The 25,993-nt window shown below is 43.8% G+C and overlaps 1 protein-coding gene across 2 annotated transcripts in view; it reads left to right on the top strand.

Annotated features, from left to right (window-relative positions):
* Positions 1–25,047, top strand: part of INTU (inturned planar cell polarity protein) — a 128,922-nt gene extending 103,875 nt beyond the window's left edge. For both annotated transcript variants that reach the window (XM_068270205.1, XM_068270194.1), the window contains exons 7-16: positions 549–626; positions 915–1,104; positions 8,873–8,926; positions 9,017–9,079; positions 12,698–12,916; positions 15,792–16,295; positions 17,435–17,535; positions 18,484–18,673; positions 19,920–20,065; positions 24,525–25,047. In XM_068270205.1, coding sequence (XP_068126306.1) covers positions 549–626; positions 915–1,104; positions 8,873–8,926; positions 9,017–9,079; positions 12,698–12,916; positions 15,792–16,295; positions 17,435–17,535; positions 18,484–18,673; positions 19,920–20,065; positions 24,525–24,636 — 1,657 coding nt within the window. In that variant the 3' untranslated portion in view covers positions 24,637–25,047. The remainder of the gene's footprint in view (positions 1–548; positions 627–914; positions 1,105–8,872; positions 8,927–9,016; positions 9,080–12,697; positions 12,917–15,791; positions 16,296–17,434; positions 17,536–18,483; positions 18,674–19,919; positions 20,066–24,524) is intronic.
* Positions 25,048–25,993: the final 946 nt, after the last annotated feature.

Below are 25,993 nucleotides of genomic sequence, written 5' to 3'. Positions count from 1 at the left end.
AAATGTGAAAATTGCTCTGGTTTTTAAGCAAAAAACCCTGTGGTGCTGAAGTGGTTAATGTTAGCTTGGGTTCTTAGGGCACTCCTGGGGTCTTTCATGCCTTAGCCTTGGTATACCTTTGAGGTATTCTATACATATCAGGGTTTTTTTCCCCTGCAAATGCCTACGTTTATATTTCCATTTTTACATTTGAACAATCTGATGAGGCTGGCGCCCAAATAAGTTAAAATGTCATTATGTCAGGTATTATACTAGGTACACACTATGAGATTTTCTGGAAGATTTACTGTCAGATTGATTATTTCCAACATGTCCGATCTAATTTCAGATCGATTTCTGACTGTTTTCTGTTCACGTCTATCGAAAATCAGATTGAACATGTTGGAACTAATTGGTCTGACAGTAAATCTGCCAGAAAATCTCATAGTGTGTACCTAGCATTAAAGTGAAAAATAATGGCCATGGAGGACCACATAGGAGAGAACTTTTAGGTTCAATTGAGAAGCTTGAATTGAGTCACTTTGAAATGCATTACTGTTATTTTTCAGAGCTTCTCTTTTACATTTGAAGAACATGACTGCGGATCTGGTCAGAACACTGAAGTTCATGTATAGTTCTCTCGATAAGTAAGTATACCAAGTCTTCCCCTTTTAACAAGATGTGCTTTATACTAAAGTGTGTGTGTGGTGAAAAGCAAGTGCATAATGTGATGCTAAATATGTAAAGATTGTGATTCATTACCAAGGCAGTTTTTGGCTGATGGTAAAAGACCTCCATCCCTCCTACAGGGTTTTTGTGAGTGCTGTGTGGGATATATCCAAGAGGAGGTTTTTTTTCATCCTGAATTTCCCTTTCCCCGTTCCAGCTTTATGTGTATAATCTTTGATTCAAGTTTTCATTTGTATGTATTACAGGGCTTTCTGTCAGGCGGAAAACGTGCCTCGTCTTGATCATTTCTTTAGCCTGGTATTCCAGCGAGTGGTCAGGCTTTCTATCTTAAATGCAAATCCAAGCCATGGACCTCAGTATTATGAAGCCTGCAGCTCCCACATTGTGGATAACCTACCCGGAGTGTGGTGGCTTTCCTTACCTGAAGATGTGAAGGTACATGCTCGAATCAATACAGATTTCACTAAATGCAGTCTCCAGAGTGACCATTCTAGTAATCCATATAGATTTCCTGTCCTTTCTCCATCACATTCCATATTTTTCTGCCCCTTTTGCAAGTGCTGCATATGGTAGTAACTGTTGTCCAAAAGGTTCAGAGAACTGTATACATTGCTGTTGTAATCCCACCACTGTACTCTTCTTGCTAAAAACCTACAGTACATACAGCTTCAGTGGATCTGTCAAGGTGTTGTCCTTCTAATGAGGCTTAATGTTTGTCCAAGTTGGGTTGATAAAAGCTTAATAATGATTTAAAAATGATAATGTGGTGAAATAAAATCCCAGTCACATACTACTGATTACTGTTGGGGTTTAAGGGCCCGTTCACACTATATTGCGTTGCTATCCGTTTTTGAGGAACTCTTAGTGTTCTTTAAAGAACCAACTGTCATTCCCCAAGCTCAGTCTCCTTTCCTTGCCCAATCAATATCATCTGCCAAGATCTTCGCTGTGTAATCTTTTAAAGTGCACCAGAGACGAAGCACCCTCTTGTATTTTACCATATATATATAGCAGGAACATTAGAGAAAACACCTACCCTGCTCTCTGTTTCATTATTCACTGCTTAGCCTGCTTGTTATCAGCCCTGAATTGGGAATTGACCTGTGGTTTATGGCGGCCAACAGATCTCTCTGATTGGAGAGAGGTCTGTCTTTTGGTCAATAGGCTGCCAAAATCACAGGATGTATGGGAAACTTTTTTGTGAGTGTGTGCAGACCATTAGTGACCCAGAATAAAATAAACAACCTGTAAATTAACATTGTACACATTTTAAAATGTGTTATGTGGCACAATAGTAGACTGGTCTCTAAACAGGTTGTCTTCTCACTTCACTCTTCAAGATAAGCAATTGCTTCACTACTCAACAATTTTTGATACACATAGCTATGCATGTACACATTGAGGTCTTCTATAAATAACAGGCCTTTTTTCTGCAAATTCCTATATTTAATATTTCCATTTTTACATTTGGAAATAATATCTTGCTTATTAGAACATTTGGAACTCAAACAATTAAAATAAATCTGTGCCTAAGGAGTGTTGAATTCACTTGGTAGTCCTGGGCTTTGAGTACGACTTTATCTTGCATTAGAAGTGTACATGAAACCATAAAAGTTCTGTGCAGCCGAGCTGCAAATCCCTGTCCTTGTGCAGAATGTGTTTGGCTGCTTTTCCCTGTGTTTGGCAGCCAGTGTGTTTCCTGCACGTCTAGTGGAAACAGAAAGACCTCTTCTATAACTTGATCACTGTGGCTGAAATCACAAGCTTATTCTTAAAACACTTTGGCCTCCTGGGATTTAGGATCTTAATTAAAGCTGAGGGGTGGCCGTGCTGGATGAGTGCTTTACAAATTCCATCCTTTTCTTGTTGCTTTGGAAGCAAGATCTAATCCATGTTAATTTTAGTTGCATATACGTGTATGGTTGCATAGCGGGAGCCAGCAGATAAGCCATTGTGTTTGATCAAAAATAGAAAGCCTTTGCCTTGCGGAATTTTCACTTCTATCCTGTCATTACTGCTGAAGCGGAAATATTTTCTCTTTGCTTTTCAAGCCATCTGTTGTTGATTAATGTTCTTGGCATTCTCTGGTAAACCCTAATATGAAATTTCATCTCAAATCAAGTTAAAAGTGCCAAAACTTCTATTGCAATTTGTTAAGTAATTGAAGTTGTTAAAAGGTAGCAGATGAATTTCACACTAGAAATGGATTTATTACCTGCAGACATGGCCTTTGTCTGCTTTGTGTAGTAGTTCTGCCAATGGGACCTTATCTGTGCACTGGACAAATTTACAGCTCCTAGAATTCTTTTTAAATGATGATTTGCAAATCAATTATCTCACGTATATCTGCATGTCATTGATCTGTCAACCTATTCTGGCTCATGCACACGCTCAACAAAAGTCTTTTAAATGCACAATTATCAAACAACTTGAAGAAATTGGGCAAGTTTTGTCAAGGCGTTATCACTGATAAGAGGCGACCAACAACTGATAAGACGCAGCTCAAGTCCATTGGATTGACTTGATGAACAACTGAGAGAAGTTATGTCCAACATGGCAATGTATACAGAAGTCCGCTATGACCTTTCAATGACTTCCATTACTAACTAGAACATAACATAAGTAGTTCATCAGTTGAGTAACAATATGTAAATTTGTAGTTTTTCGTCAAGTTGTCCGTCAAGTCATTATGTGTGTATAACACTTGTTTGTACGCCAAGATGTAACTTTCCAACTTTTTAAATCTTAGTCGTGTGTATGGCTCATACACATGTCCAACTTAATGCTGCATGACCTACTACACAAAAAGCTGTTTACCTGACAAGTACGTACGCACACGCCAACCAACTAGGCAACCAACTCACATAAAATATGATGCGGGCAAGTTAAATGACAAACTGCACAACATGTCTGCATTTAAAAATATTCTACAAAGTTACAGGTTGCCCAGAAAGCTCATGGTGAACCACAACTCACTCCAACCTGAATTATCGCAAATAACTTCTGTTTTAATAAGTCAAACTTCTGTTTTTTATTCTTCAAATATATTTTAATATGGCCTGCACACATTTGTTGGTACCCCTAGAAAAGATCATAAAAAATTGGGTGAGAGTGACTTTTTAAACTAGCTGTTTGTTTTCTTCCATTAGTATCTCCAAACATGCAATCAGTCTTTTTTAGGCTATGCAAGGAAAATGGCCAAATATAGCCCAATAATGTGTTTAACCCCCTTGGCGGTATGAAAAATACCGCCAGGGGGAAGCGCAACAGGTTTTTTTTTTTGTTTTGTTTTTTGTATCATGTAGCGAGCCGAGGGCTCGCTACATGATAGCCGCTGCTCAGCGGCATCCCCCCGCCCGCTTCGATCGCCTTCGGCGATCACCGATCAGGAAATCCCGTTCAAAGTCGGGACGTCATTGGGAGACCCGATCCACCCCTCGGCGCTGCCTGGCACTGATTGGCCAGGCAGCACTCGGGGTCTGGGGGGGGCCGCGCGCAGCACCGGATAGCGGCGATCGGGCGCGCGGCGGTGGCGATCGGGGTGCTGGCGCAGCTAGCAAAGTGCTAGCTGCGTCCAGCAAAAAAAAAATTAAGTAAATCGGCCCAGCAGGGCCTGAGCGGCACCCTCCGGCGGCTTACCCCGTGTCACACACGGGGTTACCGTTAAGGAGGTTAATGTAGATCTGTAATCTGCAATAAGTACTACAACATAACATTTATTAGAGGACCAAGGTTGTAAAACCTTTAATGTAAACCGCTGTGAAAGTTATTCCCAGCTTGGGACAACAGGTGAGGGTGGCCACAGAGCTTCAGAAACATGGCGGACAATTGCACATGTGTGCCGGAGTCATGGAAGGTGGGTTCCTCCACCGATGAGTATAGGGCATAAGACAGAGGGACCAGGAGTGTGCTGGCTGCAGTGGTGAGTGCGCTCTGCTGTGGTTATACTCTAGGGGGGAGGGGTGGCGGGTGGAGACCTGGTGCCAGTGTCATAACATGCTGCACTTCGATTATGAGAGAAAGCAGCACATTACATTACACCAGCTGCTGCTACTGTGCTGGGGCTCCTGGGGAGCACTGTCAGTTTAAGTGGGGTGACGCTCCACAAAATAGCATTGAAGTGTGTTGTATCTTCAACATATATTTTGTACTGTCAAGTAAATATTGCATAAAAGCACAAACCATAAGGTCTTATTTGACATGGAGTATGTCCTGTCTTCTTAGCCCACCTTGAAAGAGTATCAAGTTTCTTCTGTGATGTATTTTATCATCCTTACTGTAATGTTCAGAGTGAAAATCCTTGAGTGGGAGTTGATACCTAGTGAAGAAATGGAAAGTAATATCTTTCCAAGTAACTAGTAGGTTGGAGAGATTTAATTCTGGATCCTGGGAGACACATATATAATAAATCATGTTTATTACTAAAAGAACATCACTTTGAACTCCATTCCCCCTTCTTTTTCCAAAATGCTGCTATTGTATGTAGTTTCATATCTGAGCATGCAGAGATCTTCCCACTTTTTTTTTCTTTCCATAGGGTAGCTCCTATCCCATTCTACTTATACCATGCTAGAGATTTTAAAGACTCATATTAAAGTAAACCTGTAACGAAGGGAACTGGAGTATTTACTTGGGGCTTCTTTCAGACCCCTGTAGCTCACTCTAGGTAGGGCCGGTTCTAGCAACAATTGGGCCTCAGGGCAAAATTATCCTGGCCCCCCCCAACAGACACCGCAACCAAAAAGCGGCACTAGGGGCCCTTTGTTGCAGTCAAATTTCCCTCTTTGGACCCTCAGCTGGCTGCTGACCCTTCTTCCCAGTCACCTCCCAACTTAAATGTGCTCCCTGGGACCCCTGCAGAGTCTTAGGCAGTGTAGTGTCTCACTTGCCCACCAGCACAGGTGAGATGCTACTCTGCCAAAAACTCTGCAGAGGCCCCGGGGAGCAACAGTTAAGATGGGAGAAGATACCTTGGTGGGCCCTACAGGCTCTGGGGCGATTGCCCTCTTTGCCTTTATGGTAGCTCCGGCCCTGACTCTAGGTCCCCCCGATCTGATCTACTGTGCTGTTGTGAAGTCTGTGATCCATCTGGGTTTCGGTCTGCTGCGCATGCGCTTTTCCGGGCGACAACGTTCCTGGTGAATGTTTAGACATTCTGTACAATTTACACAACAACTGAAATAGAGTATGACCTTCTTACTAATAAGGTAGAATAAGGTAGAATTTTCTCAGAAAGTTTGGCAGCCACTAGTAGAGAATTTGGAAGGCCCTTTACTAGGGTGACCAGGCGTCCACTTTTTCCGACCTGTCCGGGGCGTCCTGGCGGGTTTTAGAAATGTCCGGGTAAGTGAAGAGCCGTTTGGGAGCCGATCGAGCCGGCTCTTTAAAGGGAGCTGAGCGGCCAAGCTAGAAGAGCCGATGCTTTCTAAAGAGCCGGAATTCCCATCACTACACTGAGTCTCAGTCTAGTGATGGGAAGTCCGGCTCTTTAAGCATCGGCTCTTCTGGCTCGGCCGCTCTGTTCCCAAAGAACTGGCTTGTTCGGCTCCCAAACGGCTCTTCATCACCGCTAACGCACATCAGATCAGCAGTGAATAAGAATTGGGAACCAGCCAGACCGGCGCATAGCAGCCGCACGGTGGACTTTAAATGCTGGACGTGACCGATGATGTCACTTCCTGCATTTAAATTCACCGGCGCGTGGCTGGTGTGGCTGACTCCTATCTCCTGCTTACCGCCGATCTGAGGTGTGTTAGCGGTGGCAGCTGCACCGCAGGGGAGAACGAGGGAGGTATATTTAGGCAGCCGCACGCAGCATGGGGGAAAGAGCATTTTGTGGGGAAATGTGCTGCCAATAAGATTGCATTTGTGGGGAAATGTGCTGCCAATCTCATTGCATTTGTAGGGAAATATGCTGCCAATCTGATTCCATTTGTGGGGAAATCTGTTGCCAATCTCATTGCATTTTGTGGGGTAATCTTCTGCGAATCTGATTGCATTTGTGGTTGGCCGGCCCTCCACAATGTGGTCTGGAAAAAAAAAACGTCCCTCCATGCCCACGAAGTTGGACAGCACACTGCTAAGATCTTGTATATTTGGCCCCACCCATGATCACGCCCACATGCTGTTGTGATCGTCCTCTTTTTTGGAAATCAAAATATGGTCACCCTACCTTTACTAATCTTAGTGTGAGAGGTCAACAATGTGAATACAAATTAAAAGTGAAGTAGCATGAGCATCTCACACCTCCTTGACTTCTTTTCCCTTCTCTACCATTCTCTCTACTCCTTCCTGCTGTTCTTTCTACTTTTCTCCTCTAACAGTACACACTATGTACAGTATTACTGCTCTTAAGTTTCATATAGGTCTTAGAAAGGTTTATTACACTTGTATTTCATACTGTAACTGAAGATATATGCCGCCATTATAATGTATATTAAAGCAGTAGGATCAGCCATACTATGCCAGGGAAAAAGAAACACATATAAGTAGATAAATACTTGATCTACTTACATAACACATGTATTATACTGTCCACGTTTGGATTTCAGTGAATGTTGTATAGTAAATTACGAGAATTCTGTTCCTAGTGGGGGCCATGTCTTTTGCCCACAGTTAAGGCTAACTCGTGATGTCATTTCTGCCCTTTACTTTTTTTCTTGTCTCCTCCAATCGCTGAGTCACCTCAGCCTTGCTTGTAAACACAAGTGAGTAGGGGATTTGGTTTCAGATAAGAAGCTGGCAGGGAAATAAAGGGAAAAGGAGGAATAGATTATAGATAAAAAGAACCCCCAGCATGCAATTATTTGGCACGACTACTAAAGGGCCAGTGTTCCTTAAGTATGTGATAACTCCAAATCATAACAGCAGAAAAAGTTTTGAATGCAGGATTAGCATCTTTATCACTTAATACACTCAGACCAGTTGCTGTTGAAATTTGATTTTTATGGTGACGATACCGCTTTAAGAACAGTTAAATAACACATCTCCACTTGCGCACTTTAACGGCTCTTATTAGTAGTTCTCATTTAGGCAAGCTCCCCCTCAAAGATCAACTCAGTACAATGGAAACTTAGGATTCACCCAGCCAATAGAGGCTAAGACATAGGTGAATACTTGATCAACGGCATGCAACCATAAGATTCATGCATAGTGTGTCTCATCACTACTTATCCAGTATAGGTTCATACATATGGGCAGTGCTCTTGTATAGTAGTAGATTGTGATTTTTGGTTTGTTTGTTTTGCTTTTTAAAAAGATTTATTGCAACACTTGTGTGTGTAAATTTAAAAAATGACGCCTTCACTGAAGTTTTCTACTACATTTAAAGTGTACCTGAGGTGACATGTGACATAAGATAAACATGGGTAAGAACAGTGCAAAATGTATTAAAGTGAACCAGGGACAAAGCACCCTCATGTATTTTACCATATAGATCAGTGGGAACATTAGAGAAAACACCTACCCTGCTCTCTGTTACATTCTGCACTGCACAGCTTGTTTCTTATCAGACCTGATAAAATCCCTGACTGTGCATTCAGTCTGGCTTTGCTATAATGACTCAGCTATAATGATTACTAAGCAGAGTCACTAGGGGGCAGGATTGGGCTTGAAAAGACACAGAGAACACAGACTGAGCTATAAATATTCCTGAGCAAAGCCAGACTGAATGCTGAGTCAGGGATTTTATCAGGGCTGATTAGAAGCAAGCTGTGCAGTGCAGAATGTAACAGAGAGCAGGGTAGGTGTTTTCTCTAATGTTCCCACTGATCTATATGGTAAAATACATGAGGGTGCTTAGTCTCTGGTTCCCTTTAATAACCAGGCTTTTAAGTGTTTTTAGTTTGCTGCCTGAAAGAGTTGATACAAGTGACATACAGCCATAGGGTTTCCTGGCAGAATACAACTTCTGAGGGCTGGAGAGAGATAGAAAGAGGTCCATAGTTCATATATTGTAAGTCTGGGACTTTTAACAGACTGCCGTTGAGCAGAGACAACAAAACATTCAATCTACTTTGTAAGTAAATATAAAATAAAACTATGGGATATCATCATAAAAAGGTAAGTTTTAGGAGTAGGAAGACAGATCCAATTGTTTATCTCAGTTTATTTTCACCTCACGTTCACTTTAAAAAAGGATTTGTTTTTTTCAGTCGCAGGTACAAAAGGTCTTATCTAGATGTTGATTGGCTTTTTATTTTAGATGGAGATTGACACTATTCTGAGTGACTTGGAGGCACTTGACTTTGCAGAGTTGGTAAGAACGTTAAATTCCTGAAAATATTATAAAATTGGTTGTCATTTTAAGATGAAGTCATTGAATTGCCTCTCATCACTGTGTTTCCAGTCTGAAGACTACTATGAGATGAGGCGCCTCTACATGATCTTGGGAACCTGTCTGTTTTACAAAGTAAGCGTTTACTATTCAGATCCCTGAAACCTCACACTAAAGGTGCCCACACATGGTACCATTTTTTTTTTCATCTAATCTTACCATTCCCATGTAGTATAAGGGTAAATTAAGTGACTATATTGAATTGATAATTTAGGCAGTTCCCTTTATATTACATAGAAATGGTAAGATTGGATGAAAAAAATTGTACCATGTATGGGCACCATTAAAAAAAAAAAAATATCTGGGTTTAGATGAAGAAATCAGAAGCTGAGATTATGACGTAAGATTTATTACAGTGGTGTCTTACCGGAGTGTAAAGCTGCCCTGCATAAACAAGCCACAAGAGTCTCTATTCAGGACACCCTTAGGCTGGCTGCTTTTTGTAATATTTCATGGAATGAATGTCTGACCACTTTTACTTATCCGAAGACATAACAAACTTTGTTTAGGTGATACCTTTAATGACTAACTGTACAAGATTCCGTTGCAAGCTTTCAAAACGAAGTTTTTTCTTCAGGCATGTTTCAGAGCTGGATCAGAACCATACAAAGTACTGTTACATACACAGGCTTTATATATGATATTGTAGAGTGTCCTGCAATCTGATCTCATGCGAGTCTTCCTCTTTTTTTGAAATGTAAATGATCTCATCAAAGCTTAGAGCTTAGAGCTATTCACTCTTTAGGCATAAAGGCTCTACACAATACGATTCTTTGTACGATTCTATTTATGATCCGATTAAATCCGACATGTCCGATCGTGATTCGATTTGATTCAGTTCGATTTGCTATTGTTTTGCAATGGCAAAGCGAATTGAATCAAATCCTGATCGTACATGTTGGATTTAATCGGAACGTAAATAGAATCGTAATTGAATCGCACAAAGAATCGTATCGTGTAGATTGGGCTTAAAGGCTCTGTACAATAGGTAGAGACATAAGGTGCGTACATACGCACTACAGAAGCCAACGACTGGTCTGTTCGGACCCTCCTGCTGGGCGGACTTTCAGCAGACATTAGTACGTGTGTACACACTGTCGGCGGACTGATAAGGCTGTTCCTGAACGATTCGCTGAGCGGATTGTTCGCCGCCGACAGTGCATACACGCGCACTACTGTCTGCTAAAAGTCCGCCCAGCGGGGGGTCCGACGGACCCGTCGTTGGCGTCTGTAGTGCGTACGCACCTATACACAAGTTAAACAAATTAGCTAATTGCCAGCACCTAACCACAGGTATACACAAACTCTAATTAAGGAAAGGTGGGGGGAAAGGCTGCGCATCCCTAAACATGTTGCAATTAAATGGTTAATCGCACAGGCATACACCGCCTCTGCTAGACTGAAAAATTCATGCCCTGCATCCAAGACAAGTGCTAACGTTTATTAACCCTCCTGGCGGTCTATTAAAAACCGCCAGGGGGCAGCGCAGCGGTTTTTTTTTTTTTTTTTTTTTTTAATCATGTAGCGAGCCTAGGGCTCACTACATGATAGCCGCTGCTCAGCAGCATCCCCCCAGCCCCTCCGATCGCCTCCGGCGATAGGCGATCAGGAAATCCCGTTCAATGAACGGGATTTCCTGGAGTGCTTCCCCCATCGCCATGGCGACGGGGCGGGATGACGTCACCGACGTCGTGACGTCTAAGGGCGTACCGATCCACCCCTCAGCGCTGCCTGGCGCTGATAGGCCAGGCAGCGCACGGGGTCTAGGGGGGGGCTCTGCGGCGCGGCGGATAGTGGCGAATCGGCGCGGGGCGACGGCGATCGGTGTGCTGACGCAGCTAGCAAGGTGCTAGCTGCGTTCAGCAAAAAAAATTACGCAAATCGGCCCTGCAGGGCCTGAGAGAACCTCCTGCGCAGCTTACCCCGAACTAACCTCAGGGTTACCGCCAGGAAGGTTAAACTAGGAGGAACTTTAGCTTCCAATATGGTTTGCATGCAAAGTATATTATACTAGACACTTGCGCCACGGTGAGGCAAACCTCCGGGCAAGTGACCTAACCTAAATTCAAAACCTTGGGAGCAGCTAAGCAAAAAAAGTGTAACTTACATTTGGTTGAACAGCGAGGAGACTGCCAGCGCATACCACTAAGGCTGCATCTGAAATGACCACCAGCTCAGTGTGAAGCACCTAAATAGATTTTCTGCACACTTCGCATTCAATTCAGATGCAAATCATATGCAAATCTGCTACTACTTATCATGCAAACAGGAAACTCAAGAGGAGGGGCTGGGAGCAGCTAACCTGACAGTTAAATAGTTACAAAGTTAAGGAAAGGTGGGGGGAATGGCTGCGCATCCCTAGACCTGTTGCACTTCACACTGAGCTGGTGGTCATTTCAGATGCAGCCTTAGTGGTATGCGCTGGCAGTCTCCTCCCTGTACAAGCTCTAATTAAATTAGCTGTTAAAGAACAACAGGTGGTAACAGGTGATACAACAGGGCATAAAAGGTTGGGAAGTTTGCCAGCAGGACCATGTGATGTACAAATTGGGTGCCTGTTTCCAGTGGAAGCATCAAACAATGAAAAACGTCATCAATTACCATATGTATTGGCAGGTCTGAGGGCTGCAGGAGATAGGTATTTGTGAAAGTTCAAATTACTTTCCTGTCAGGCAGGACCAGCCTTTCTAATGCTCATAATTCACCATGAACCCAGGTTTGATATTAAGTCCATGATTCAAAGTCCCAAACAGTTTCATAAATTCATATTCGCATGTCCTTCTTTCATTACCTGACTTGAATCCCTCCTTTAATATGGTGACTCTTAAGGGCTGGTTCAGATAGACGTTCAGAGGCGTTGCGTTCGTTGGCTTCGTAGTGGTGATGCGGTCGAACTTTCAGCAGCGTTCGGATGCGGTCGCATTTTTTCTTACCCTAGGGGGACATTACCCGTCGCGGTTATCCTCCCCTGGAAGCTACATGTAGCTTCCAGGGGCTCCTTAAACGCCAAGGAAAATCGTGACCCGAACGCCGCGTTCGTGTAAACGTGCGTAAAAGCTTGGTACAAACGCTCCCATTCACTTGAATGGGAGCGTTTAACGCCAAGCCCTGAACGCTGGCGGTAAACGCTGCACAAGCGTCCGTCTGAACCAGCCAGTCATCCATTCTGTGGGCAGATGTCTTGAAGTGCAGTCCTACAGCACTTCAAGACCCTTTATGCCCAACAGTGAATAGATCTTTGCTTTGAGATCATTTACATTTAAAAAAAAAAGGAAGACTCACATGAGATCAGATTGCACGACACTCTACAATATCATATATAAAGCCTGTGTATGTAACAGTGCTTTGTATGGTTCTGATCCAGCTCTGAAACATGCCTGGAGAAGAAACTTAGTTTTGAAAGCTTGCAACGGAATCTTGTACAGTTAGTCATTAAAGGTATCACCTAAACAACTTTTGTTATGTCTTCGGATTCTCTCCATGACTAAAACCGGACCACACACAACTGGCTTCACTTTTACTTAAATTGTATGCACATACTACTTGTGGTGGACCTTGAGATATACATCCCACAAGCTCATTTGACTTCCCAGTGTGTATTGAACTTTATTAATTGTGATTATGGAGGGCAATGGCCATTATAGCGCAATAGTGTACAATTACTATACAATGCATCTTGCTTGCTATTTAAAGGGATATCTGTTGGCCAGTCACTTGCCAAAGGAAGACCTCCTTGACATCGCTCTGTATTGTCGGCACTATTGTCTTCTGCCATTGTCATCTGAGCGGATTGGACAGCTTGTGGTGTGGAGGGAGGTGTATCCACCTTGCCATGTGGAGAAGTCCAGGCTTCCAAGTAAAGAGGAATACAGTGAACCTGAGGCCAGGTACTTCCTTCTCATCGTAGGCCTGGTAAGGAGCTCTTCTGACCCGCTGATTAGCGCATGAAGTGTTTATTACATTGTAGCTGGATTCTGTAATGTTACAAAGCACACATAGAAGAAAAACTATAATAGCAGAAAATCCTATACAGAGGACCACTGTGGAGGACACTGCAGCAATCTGAATAAAAATGTCTGTTACTTTTTGGATGACCCTCATACATATTTCGTATTTTTGGATAATCAGTTAAGGAAACATTAAATCAGTGGCGTACATAGGGCATTTGACAACCGGTGCTGATTATTTAGACACCCCCTCCCCCCAATAATAATATATACTGTATATTCCTGCATATAAGACTACTTTTTAACCCTTGAAAATCTTGGGTCGTCTTATACGCCGGGTGTCATTTATGCCGGGTGATACGCCCTATCCTGTTACCGCCTCTCAGATCTCCCTGCTGAGGGAGTGCAATCTATTCTTCCATACCGCTCTGATAAACAGGTAGACAAGGAGAGCTGACCAGTCTACTTAAGGAGAGTTGACCAATGCAACAAGTCAATTGACTATATACTGTTATGTACTGGGTAAGACATACTGTACAGCACCAGTTTCTGTTCATACACAGCACCAGTATACGATTTTTTTATTTTTATTTTAATTTGGTGTGCGTTGGAAGAGGGGTAGCCATATACGGCGAGTATATCCCAAACTCTATATTTTAACTGGAAAAGTTGGGGAGTCGTCTTATACACCCAGTCGTCTTATACGCCGGAATATACGGTAATTCTGAGGGGTTGCTGTGTTGTGGCCACATTTAGGGGGAAAGGAGTGTGGTGCGCAAAGCGTGCCATGGTGAAAATGGGCATAATCATGACAGGATGTGGGCATGGCTAACTAATGCAAATCCCAACTTTCTTCCATGGCTAGGCAAAGTCACCGTGAAGGCAATTATACAATATTTGCAGAAAACGTTACCTCTGACACATAGACCCCCTCCTGTTGCAGAGCACAGCGTTGTCTGATGTGGCTTGGGTGATCTATAGTCTCATCTGCTGTGTCTCCATCCATCCTTGTCCGTTCCAGCTGGCTGTTTTCTGCATGTCCTGGGTAATCACAACATGCAGGAGAGCAGGAAGTGGTGAGCAGCCGTCCAGAACTGACGAGGATGGACAGGGAGGACATCATGAGCCGGTGAGACTATATATCACTCATGCCACACTGCTACACTCTCCAACAGGAGGTAAATGCCCATAAAGAGGGAGGAAGAGGATGGCGGTGTTGGGCTCCCCTCCCCACGCCATTGAGCAAAGTCTGTATGCAATTAATCTTTTTCTCCAGTGTTTTTTTTTTTTTTTTTTTTTTTTAATAGCTTGCCAATTAATTGCCATCAGCAAGCAAGAAAATACTCAAAATAATTTTGATAGTAGTTTTTCACCTGCTTTTTATTCCCTTTGAAATTGCAAAGTGTTGAAAAGTTCATTTCAAGAGAAGATCAAAGAATATCTCCAATATAAAAATTCAGGAGAAAAGGTTAATTAACTGAAGGGAAGTGTATCTTCTGATTTATTTCTCCACATAATCACCTCCATTATTTAACGAGAACCCGAGGTGGGTTTGAAGAATCCTATTAGGACACAGAGGCACATTCTGCATACAATGCCCAGCCTCTGTGTCCGTACAGTGTCCCCCCAGCAGTGCTCTGCTGTCCCACATAAAACAAAAACAAAAAATTCGCCGGGCTACCGACACACAGATTGTCGCTAGCTGGCTGTTTACCTGAAGGTTGTCTTGTCACCGCTGCTCCCCCGCCTCCTCTATAGCCCGACTCCCTGCCTGTGTCCGTTCCCTCCCCGCCTCCGTAAGCAGATTGGAGGAAGCTTACGGAGGTGGGGAGGGAAGGGACACAGGCGGGAAACCACGCTATAGAGGAGGCGGGGGAGCGGCGGTAACATACAGCCTTTAGGTAAACAGCCGGCTAGCGACAATCTACGTGTCCCTAGCCTGGCGTTTTTTTTATGGGGGACAGCAGAGCACGGGGGGGAGACTGGGGGGACACTGTACAGACACAGATGCTGGGTATTGTATGCAGAATATGCCTCTGTGTCCTAATAGGATTTTTCAAACCCACCTGGGGTTCTCTTATAGGTACATAAACATGTCGGATTTTTGGATGTCCAATCGGGCGTGTGTACAGTTGGTCGTTCAGCTGATAACGCTGGTTTTGACCGTTCCGCCAAGCGGATTCATCAAAACCAGCATTATCAGCTGAATGACCAACTGTACACACGCCCGATTTGACATCCAAACGACCGGTCGTTTGGAAAAATCCGACGTTTGTATGAGCCTTTAACCTTTTATCATATCTTTTTGCAAGGTTTTCAATCCCTTTGTTGTAGTATTCTCACACTTTCCACCTATGAGTTGGAGGGATTGGGGATAGGGAGAGTGAATTTCATGTTTGATGCTGCTGAACTTACAGTAAGGGTGGGTTTCCACGACCGCTGGCCGTCTCGCATGCCAATTACCCATTCGCATCCCTGTAGCTGTGCCATGCACGGCTATGGGGATTTGGATGGATTGTCCATGATTCTGAAGTAGTGCTTTCAAAAATGTTCATGCGCACAAATTCAGAAGCAGCCTATTGATTTCAATAAGCTGAGATTCCAGACCCTATACCATGCCCCCCCCCCAATCCCCCGTATTCATGCACGTGAATTTGGACAGACAGCCCTAGTGGTAATGGGCCCTTACTGGCATCCTGCAGTGTGTGTGTGTGTGTGTGTGTGTGTGTGTGTGTGTGTGTGTGTGTGTGTGTGTGTGTTCTCTGTACAGTTTGTATTGAGAACTTCAATTTGAAAATGTAGCTTTGGCTCATTTATAACCCTTGGTTTTCCTTTGACAGAAACACTTCATGCTGTGCTCTGTGCTGGAGGCTGGAGGTTGTACATCCAAGGCTGTTGGAAATCCAGGCCCTGATTACATATATGTGGATCAGTTAAAGGCATCTCTTCTGCAGCTGGAAATGCTGGACACCAGTATAGAGGAAAGGCTAAATGCTTCCGCTAACCCATGCCTATCCTGTGCTGACTGGTTTCTTCCCTCTGCACGAGACAGATTCCAGAGTGTAGTGAATTCTGTTATGATGAACAAACTATCAACTCCCAAGAAGGCAAATTATAGCTTGAGCAGAAAGGGTCTGACTGCAGACTCCCCATCTTCTCTAAGGATTCGAAAGCCAAGCCCTTCCAGAAGTAGCGGGGGATCGGATAATGGCAGTGATGGTGTCTTGGAAAATACAAACTTCCTCTGCCAGTCTACCCCTGATATGAGCCGAAAGATTGGGAGGAGAGAATCACAAGGATCTGGGGGCTCAGAAGGGAGTGGAGGAAGTGGGAATGTTCTTAAGGTGAGATGAGCTTGTGTGCTACTTCCTTTACATTTGGTACATTTATTTTTGGTATTGCCATCAAAAAAATGTTTTTCCTCCAAAAATATTAAGCACCGTAAAAAATGAATATAAAACACTATAAGACTGCTCTGATTAATTTGCACCTCACTGAAGCTGACTGATATCTTTGTTAGCTGCAGGACACATTTTCCGATGTACGCCTTGAGAAGTAATTGGTGTACAAATAAAGGAGATAAAGTTCTACAGCATAATGCTGGGAATACACAATACATTTTTCAGCTCGATAGGTGGGTTCAGTAGATAATCTCCAACATGTTCGATATTCCTTCCGATCGTTTTTTGGGGCGATTTTGCATAGAAGTGAATAGAAAAAGATGAGAAAAATGAGCGGAAGATAAGAGAATCAAGTGGAAAAAATGATCGGATGTAAAATCGAGTGGAAAAACGTATCGTGTGTAAACTGCATGAGTTTTTTAACCCTTGAAACTTAGTCAGATGGTTTTAACTGGTAAAGGGAACCTTAAAGGGACTCCGAGCACCTCTCATGGGCATGCCTTTAAGCCAGACGACTTACAACAAATTCGTGCTATGACCCCTCTGGAGAAGCCTCTTGCAATGGCCATGCCATGCGTGTCACCTCCTCTTCCTGCTTCATTCATTCAGTGATGCACTTCTCTAACAGAGAAGACAGGGGTGACCCGGAAGTTGTAACAGAGCCAAGATGGCAGCCGGGATTTTTAAATTGAAATCGAACGAAAACTATTTGGTGTAGAACGGCGATTCATGCGTCAAATGAAAAAGTAGAGCACAAGCTACAGAAAGGTATGCATCTTAGCAGTACTGGTCAGAGTCTTAAAGGCATACCCCTGAGAGGTGTTCAGAGTCCCTTTAAGTCAACTAAAAAAAGGAGTTTCACTTACCTGGAGCTTCTACCAGCCTCCTGCAGTTGCCCTGTGCCCCGCCATCCTGGAATGATGCTCTGGTCCCCCGCAGAGGAAGTTTCTGCGGATTCGGCCCGGTTTTCGGGCCAGTTGAAACGGGTCCTAAGACTTTAGATAAAATTTGATAATACCACTTTAATGTGCTTTTTTATACAGTCCTGAGTTGCTTAAGTGTTATCTTAATTATCTTTTCAGATAAGTAAGAAGAAATATACTCTTCCAAACCCTTTTCATTTAGGAAGTTCAAAACGGAATCTTTCAGAACGAGAAGCTGAAGATCTGTATAACACTGTGAAGTGAGTATCTAATTCTTTACATTACAGCAACAAAGGTATGTGTAGAATAAATATATCCTGCTTTTCAGCTTCTAATACATTGTTTAAAGCAAACCTGTGATTCTTAAAAAGAAAAAGTCTAGCCTCAGGAGGGGGGGGGGGGGGGTGGAAGCCTCTGGATCCTAACGAGGCTTCCACCGTCCTCCTCCATCCCTCTGTTAGCCTGCCTGGGTCCCCCGAAGTGCTGCAAGGTAAATATTTACCTACCGCGATCTTGCGCTGTAGCTGCTCTTCTTTTAGGTTAAGGCGGAAGTAGCCAAACCTGATCGATCTGCTCTACTGCGCAGACGCAAGTCCCTTTGTGCCTACGCAGTAGAGGGAATACGATCAGGCTCGGCTATTTCCACCTAGCTTGAACGAAGAGCCGCTACTGCGCCTGCGCTGGAACCCGGAGAGATAAATAAATCCCTCTCTTGTTAGGCTTGTTGGGGGAGGATTCGGGAAAGGCAGCGCCAAATTGTGGCATGGGGAAGCATTGGGACCCTGAGGCTTGCCTCTCACAAAGTAAATCTAGTCCTTGCCAAGTCCCTCTTTGTCTGGGGCCGTGCACCCCTTCATGAATGGGTGTGGCAGCATTGCTATTTCCTCTGTCCATGAGCGGCTCTGTTCTACTGTGTAGGCACCAGCCTTCAGTGCTTTTGCACAATAGCACGGAGCTGCTCATGCACAGAGGAAAAAGTCATACGCCTCATGCTCCTGCACAGGCCATCTTGCGCAGTATGGCTGCGCTCGTACACTGACAGCAATGCGTCAAATAGGTCCAGAGTGTCCCAGTGCTGGAACAGTGAGCTCAAGGGGGATGCGTGTACCTAGCAGGATTTATGAAAACTGGGGCATTATCTTAGTCTTGCTACCCTGTCCCTCAATGCTGTGGCTGTTGTAGTTTATATATTTTCCTCTGTGTTGCAGATTAACCTCAGGTCCAGAAAACACACTCTTTCATTACATATACTTGGAAACTATTCAAGGAGTCTTCATATCACCAACACATCGAGAGGTGGAGGAGCTCAGTGGATCCATTCATCCACAGCTAATTAAGAACTTCCATCGTTGCTGCTTATCTATACGTTCTCTATTTCAGCAGACTCTAATGGACGAGGTAGGAATGTTTTATATACCGTATTTTCCGGCGTATAAGACAACACCCCCCCCCCCCCCCCCCCCCCAACTTTTCCAGTCAAAATATGGAGTTTGGTATATTACTCGCCGGATAAGGCTACCCCTCTTCCAACGCACACGAATTTAAAAAAAAAATCATATACTGGTGCTATGGATGAACAGATACTGGTGCTGCACTGTATGTGGTACCCAGTATATAAAAGTATGTAGGTGATTGACTGGTTGGATTGGTCAACTCTCCCTAAGCTGATTGGCCAGCTCTACCGGTCTCCAAGTGCATTGGTCAGCTCTCCCTGTTTATCAGAGCGGTATGGAAGAATAGATTGCGCTGTGCCAATAAATCACGCCTCTTTCACTGGTCTGGCTTATCCTTGTATCCTATTTACCACCTTCTCTGCCTCTCAGATCTCGCACTTGCGGTAACAGGATAGGGCAGGCCAGACTGGTGGAAGAGGAGTGTTTTATGGGCACAGTGCAATCTTTCTTCCATACCCAGGCATCCCAGACCTTGCAGCATGAGCGATGAGCTTCCCCCAGCATATGCGGCGTGAATCTCCAGCACCTGGTAATTAAACATCAGCATGTCGCATATGCGCACCAGGTATCAGCGTCTCGTATCATCCGGCATCAATGACACCCAGCGAATAAGACGACCCCAACTTTTCAGAAGATTTTCAAGGTTTAAAAAGTAGTCTTATACGCCAGAATATACAGTAATTCACCCGGGACTTTTTAGGCATTACAGACCATTGCCTGGTGTGCCATTGGTCCTGGGGGACGCCTTGTCCCTGGATTAAGCCCTGACTAAGCCCCTCCCCCACAGTTGTTCTATTACCTGCTTCTGGTGCATGTGTGTAGCAGGAAGTTCTGTGTCCTGAGCAGCAGCAGCTTTGCAGGTCCCTGGAGAGCAGACATCACAAGGTCCAGATAGTGTAAGTTGCAGGCAGTCGCCACTGTGTCCTTTTGAATGTATTGTTGATATGTGGTGTCTAGATTTATGGCTACACCGACAACTCCAAAGCCCTCCAGGTTTAGGAAACCATATTTTGGATTGTTCCAGGTACTTTAAGGAACTACGGTATAAAGAGACTCCACTTTAGCAGTGAGACCAGACAGGTCCACTCTAAATGTGTGGACTGTGCATTGCTTGGTTTATTTACCAGTCTGTTGTAAGAAGAGTGCTGAATGTTGAATTGTTTTTTGTTTTTTTTTTGCTTTAACAATAGAAGCAGAAGCCTTCCAAAATGGATGCATGCAAAGATTTTTCAGGATTGGGTCCAGTCAAGGAACACGGCATTTTATTTGAATGTTCCCCTGAGAACTGGACAGACCAGAAGAAGGCCCCACCCACCATGTCATACTGGACAATAGGGTAAGATGCAGCTTTGGCAGATCTATTCTTCTTTTAGTCTGAGTCAGACAGGTCAGAAACCGATTTTCTGAGCGCTTTGTGATTAGCAAACTCTTGCTAATGTAATGCTATAAGTGTGATCCCACTTGAGCGATGTGATTTTATAAAAATTCCCCATAACATTCTATTAGCAAGAGCTTTTTCAAATCGCTAGCGCTTAGAAATCGCTCCTAGTGGGTTTCTGGCCTGAATGATTGAAACATACAGTAGTTCATAAGCGAAAACATTTATATAAATAGCTAGATATTTCCCAAAGAGAAATACAATAGCACTGTATCATATAACCATATTATCTTAGCCATGGGATTTGTATATAATCTTCTTGATTTTTAAGAACAGATTATTTATTTCCTTTTACACAATGCTCATTTCCTGGGTGCTCAACTGATCCGCTGTCTGATACCTCTAGCCATAGACCCTGAACAAGCATGCAGATCAGATGTTTCTGACTGAAGTCTGACTGAATTACCCACATGCGTGTTTCAGATGTGTGATTCAGACACTACTTCAGCCAAATATATCAGCAGGACTGTAGTTATGAGGTTTTATGCCTGTGAGCAGCAAGCCCCACCCCTCATCCAGAAGCTATTGGTCTATGCATCCAATCTCTAGGCCCAAGCTTTATCATGTGAGGGCAACATGAACATGCTAATTTTGAGACCTAGTATATACAGTGGAGGAAATAATTATTTGACCCCTCACTGATTTTGTAAGTTTGTCCAATGACAAAGAAATAAAAAGTCTCAGAACAGTATCATTTCAATGGTAGGTTTATTTTAACAGTGGCAGATAGCACATCAAAAGGAAAATCGAAAAAATAACCTTAAATAAAAGATAGCAACTGATTTGCATTTCATTGAGTGAAATAAGTTTTTGAACCCTCTAACAATAAAAGACTTAATACTTAGTGGAAAAACCCTTGTTTGCAAGCACAGAGGTCAAACGTTTCTTGTAATTGATGACCAAGTTTGCACACATTTTAGGAGGAATGTTGGTCCACTCCTCTTTGCAGATCATCTCTAAATCCCTAAGCTTTCGAGGCTGTCTCTGTGCAACTCTGAGCTTGAGCTCCCTCCATAGGTTTTTATTGGATTAAAGTGAACCTTAAGTGAGAAAAAAAAATTGAGTTTTACTCACCTGGGGCTTACCTCAGCCCCCTGCAGCTGATCGGTGCCCACGACGAGTCGCTCTGATGCTCCGGGTCCCGCTGGCGGCCACTTCCGGTTTCGCCGTCAGGACCCGTCAGGCTGGGGAACGCGGCTGATACTACGCGTTTCCAGCCAAAATAGCACCCCTATGCGGCCATATGTCCGCATAGGCACCCGTATGCGGACATATGGCCGCATAGGGGTGCTATTTTGGCTGGGAACGCGTAGTATCAGCCGCGTTCCCCAGCCTGACGGGTCCTGACGGCGAAACCGGAAGTGGCCGCCAGCGGGACCCGGAGCATCAGAGCGACTCGTCGTGGGCACCGATCAGCTGCAGGGGGCTGAGGTAAGCCCCACGTGAGTAAAACTCAATTTTTTTTTCTCACTTAAGGTTCACTTTAAGGTCCGGAGACTGACTAGGCCACTCCATGACCTTAATGTGCTTCTTCTTGAGCCACTCCTTTGTTGCCTTTGCTGTATGTTTTGGGTCATTGTCATGCTGGAACACCCATCCACGACCCATTTTCAGTTTCCTGGCAGAGGGAAGGAGGTTGTCGTTCAGGATTTCACGATACATGGCTCCGTCCATTTTCCCGTTAATAAGATTAAGTTGTCCTGTGCCCTTAGCAGAAAAACACCCCCAAAGCAAAATTTTTCCACCACCATGCTTGACGGTGGGGATGGTGTTTTGGGGGTCATAGGCAGCATTTTTCTTCCTCCAAACACAGTGAGTTGAGTTAATGCCAAAGAGCTCTATTTTGGTCTCATCAGACCACAGCACCTTCTCCCAGTCACTCACAGAATCATTCAGGTGTTCATTGGCAAACTTCAGACGGGCCTGCACATGTGCCTTCTTGAGCAGGGGGACCTTGCGAGCCCTGCAGGATTTTAATCCATTGCGGTGTAATGTGTTTCCAATGGTTTTCTTGGTGACTGTGGTCCCTGCTAATTTGAGGTCATTCACTAACTCCTCCCGTGTAGTTCTAGGATGCTTTTTCACCTTTCTCAGAACCATTGACACCCCACGAGGTGAGATCTTGCGTGGAGCCCCAGAGCGAGGTCGATTGATGGTCATTTTGTGCTCCTTCCATTTTCGAACAATCGCACCAACAGTTGTCACCTTCTCTCCCAGCTTCTTGCTAATGGTTTTGTAGCCCATTCCAGCCTTGTGCAGGTCTACAATTTTGTCTCTGACATCCTTGGACAGCTCTTTGGTCTTTCCCATGTTGGAGAGTTTGGAGTCTGCTTGATTGATTGATTCTGTGGACAGGTGTCTTTTATACAGGTGACTAGTTAAGACAGGTGTCCTTAATGAGGGTGACTAATTGAGTAGAAGTGTCTAACCACTCTGTGGGAGCCAGAACTCTTAATGGTTGGTAGGGGTTCAAAAACTTATTTCACTCAATGAAATGCAGATCAGTTGCTATCTTTTATTTAAGGTTATTTTTTCGATTTTCCTTTTGATGTGCTATCTGCCACTGTTAAAATAAACCTACCATTGAAATTATACTGTTCTGATACTTTTCATTTCTTTGTCATTGGACAAACTTACAAAATCAGTGAGGGGTCAAATAATTATTTCCTCCACTGTACATGTCAAACTGGCTCGCAGAGCAATCAAATTTGATATGTTTGGCCAACTCTAGACCACAAGGTAAGCTATATTGTAGGTGAAGTACTGGATCACCAGGGAAGCCATATGAGGGAGAGGGGGTCACTAGTCACCAGGGATCGGTTTAGGGGTGCGAGGGGGGGGGGGGGGCAATAGAATTCAGGGCATTACTTAGGAGTGGGAGGAGAACCACTAGACACAAGGAAATTGTATAGGGGAGGGAAGGAGGAGGCACCAGGGAGCTGTATAAGGGAGAGAGGGGAGCACTAGACACCAGAAAACTGTATAGGAGAAGGAGGGAGGACCACTAAACACCAGGGAACTGTAGGGTAAGGAAAAGGGCCACCCACTGGACACCAATAAACTGTATAGGGGAAGGAGGGCCACTAGACACCAGGAAAATATATCAGAGGGAGGGGGGTGCTACTAGGCACCAGGGAGCTATATAAGGGAGGGAGCCGGACACTAGACACCAGGAAACTGTAGACCGTATCAGAGGGAAGGAGGGGGCGCCACTAGGCACCAGGGAACTATATAAGGGAGGGAGGTGGCACTAGACACCAGGGAACTGTATAGGAGGAGAGGTGGGTACCACTAAACTCCAGGGAACTGTATCGGGTAAGGAAGAGGGCCACTACACTCCAGAGAGCTGTATAGGAGCGGCAGGGGGACACTAGACATTAAAGGACAACTGAAGCAAGAGGTATATGGAGGCTGTCATATTTATTTCCTTATAAACAATACCAGTTGCCTGGCGGCCCTGCTGATCTATTCAGCTGCAGTAGTGTCTAAATAAAACCAGAAATAGCATGCAGCTAATCTCGTCAGATCTGACAATGACAGAAACACCTGATCATCTGCATGCTTGTTCAAGGTGTATGGCTAAAAGCATTAGAGGCAGATGGGCAGATGATCAGCAGGACAACCAGACAACAGGTATTGCTTAAAAGGAAATAAATATTGCAGCCTCAATATCCCTCTTGCTTCAGTTGTCCTTTAAGGTTGGCCTGTGACTTGGTCCCACTGTTCAATTTTGGCCCACTGTATTGGAGTTTGACACCCCTGACCGAGGTTTTGAGATGAAAATATTAAAGTTAAAGCCCTACTGGGCCAGCTGGAGGCATCACAATAGGTAAATATTAGTCACACCTGGCAGTATATTCCAGGAGATTATTTTTGTACAAGTTCACAACTGCTGTAAAAGCAATATAGTAAATGTCTTATTATTTTTTTTTACTGGTTTTCCACTCTTTTTCATTTATCATAGTTGGCTGTTGGCAGCTTTTATAAAAGCTGATAATTTTAATGTCCACATGTAATAGTCACTTTTACCAGTTTTGCATGGACAGGTTTGTACATAAAATATCCCACACTTCTGTATAGGCAGGTCATTATCCATAAAGAAAGGCAGCTTCATGTAATAGCCATGTCCTGGTTGCTATGACAGGAAGGGTAGTGGGTACCATAATTTTCCCGTTAAAATAATAATGACTAATAAAGTAAAATGTTAATGAAATTCTGCTGCACAATGAGGAGTGATGCATGGAATATCACTTATGTGGATGACATCAGGATCTATAGGCTGTATGTTGAATCACTGCCCAGTATGTGAATGTTTCACTGACTCTTCCCTCAAAGTGACCATTATTTTTTATTACAGGAGACTCTTTCTTCAGCCGCAGCCTCAGGAGTTCTATGTTTGCTTCCACGATTCAGTGACAGAAGTAGCTGTTGAACTGGCCTTTAAGCTGTCGTTCGGGATGGCAGTTTAGTGATGTCTACTGCACTGCACATAACTTTGTTACATCATGTACAATGTTTGTATCAGCACAAAGACCAATGTTGCCAGTGTCCTTTCTGATTCTACTGTTGAATGACCAAAGACTGTTTGTGTTCCTTGACTGGTTGGTTAATGATTTTGTTACTTAGTGAGTCTGATTACAGTCTTTATCACAAGAGCAATAAATTGCTGCTGTTAAATGCTTAATCCCCACAATATTTTTGCTGCAGATGGATTTTCTGCTGCAAGTGATGGTTGATATGTAATTTTACTTCAAATCACTATTAATAGAGCTGGTTATGGCTGATTGTTGTTTTCTGTAGAAGAACCTTAGAAGCAAGAAATCACTAGTAAGCAGTTTGGTAGTGATTTGTCCCTAGCACTTTATTGCTCATATAACTTGGCCTAAAGGTGCATACACACATCAGACTATAGTCTTTGGAAAATGAAAGATCACAGAACAATCTTACCACCCTTCATGTAGTATGAGAGCCATACCTTCACAGTCTATTCTATGGAGCTGAACTCCCCATCAGAAAAAAATCTTTGCAAGATGCTGCACACACAGATGCTGTACAGACTCAAAAGATCAGTATCTGCAAAAGATCTGTTCCTGCCAAAAATCCATTCCTGCAAATTGCAATGATAGTCTATGGGATCTGCAGATCCTCATACACACATGATTTAACTGACATTCATCTGCAGATCAGATCCACCAGGATGGATTTTCAGATCTGCGGATGATTGCTTGATCTGCAGATGAATGTCAGTTAAATCATGTGTGTATGATGATCTGCAGATCCCATAGACTATCATTGCATTTTGCAGGAATGGATTTTTGGCAGGAACAGATCTTTTGCAGATACTGATCTTTTGTGTCTGCACAGCATCTGTGTGTGCAGCATCTTGCAAAGATTTTTTTCTGATGTGGAGTTCAGCTCCATAGAAAAGACTGTGTAGAATATGGCTCTCATACTACATGAAGGGTGGTAAGATTGGTCTGTGATCTTTCATTTTCCAAAGACTATAGTCTGATGTGTGTATGCACCTTAAGTATTTGGTTCATGGAGATTAAAGGCCCATACACACGTCCGTTTTTTGTGAACGACGGGTCGTTTGAACGTCCCGTCGTTCAGTCGTTCGCCCGCTAAATTGGGCGTGTGTACAGGCTGTCGTTCAAACGACTCGTCATTCGCAAAAAACGGACGCGTGTGTGGGCCTTTACAGTAGTCAGACGCCTTACAGATGATAGAATTTTGTCACCTGAGACGATTGTGATCACCAAACTATTTACACCTTTCTATTGTTTGGCACCTACCACTTTTCCATAGCTCTCCACCCTCTGCATA

Source organism: Hyperolius riggenbachi, chromosome 1 (genome assembly GCF_040937935.1).
Source record: "Hyperolius riggenbachi isolate aHypRig1 chromosome 1, aHypRig1.pri, whole genome shotgun sequence".
Taxonomy (NCBI): Eukaryota; Metazoa; Chordata; class Amphibia; order Anura; family Hyperoliidae; genus Hyperolius; species Hyperolius riggenbachi.
Note: the sequence above shows the minus strand (reverse complement) of the source record. Positions and strands in the feature narration are given on the sequence as shown.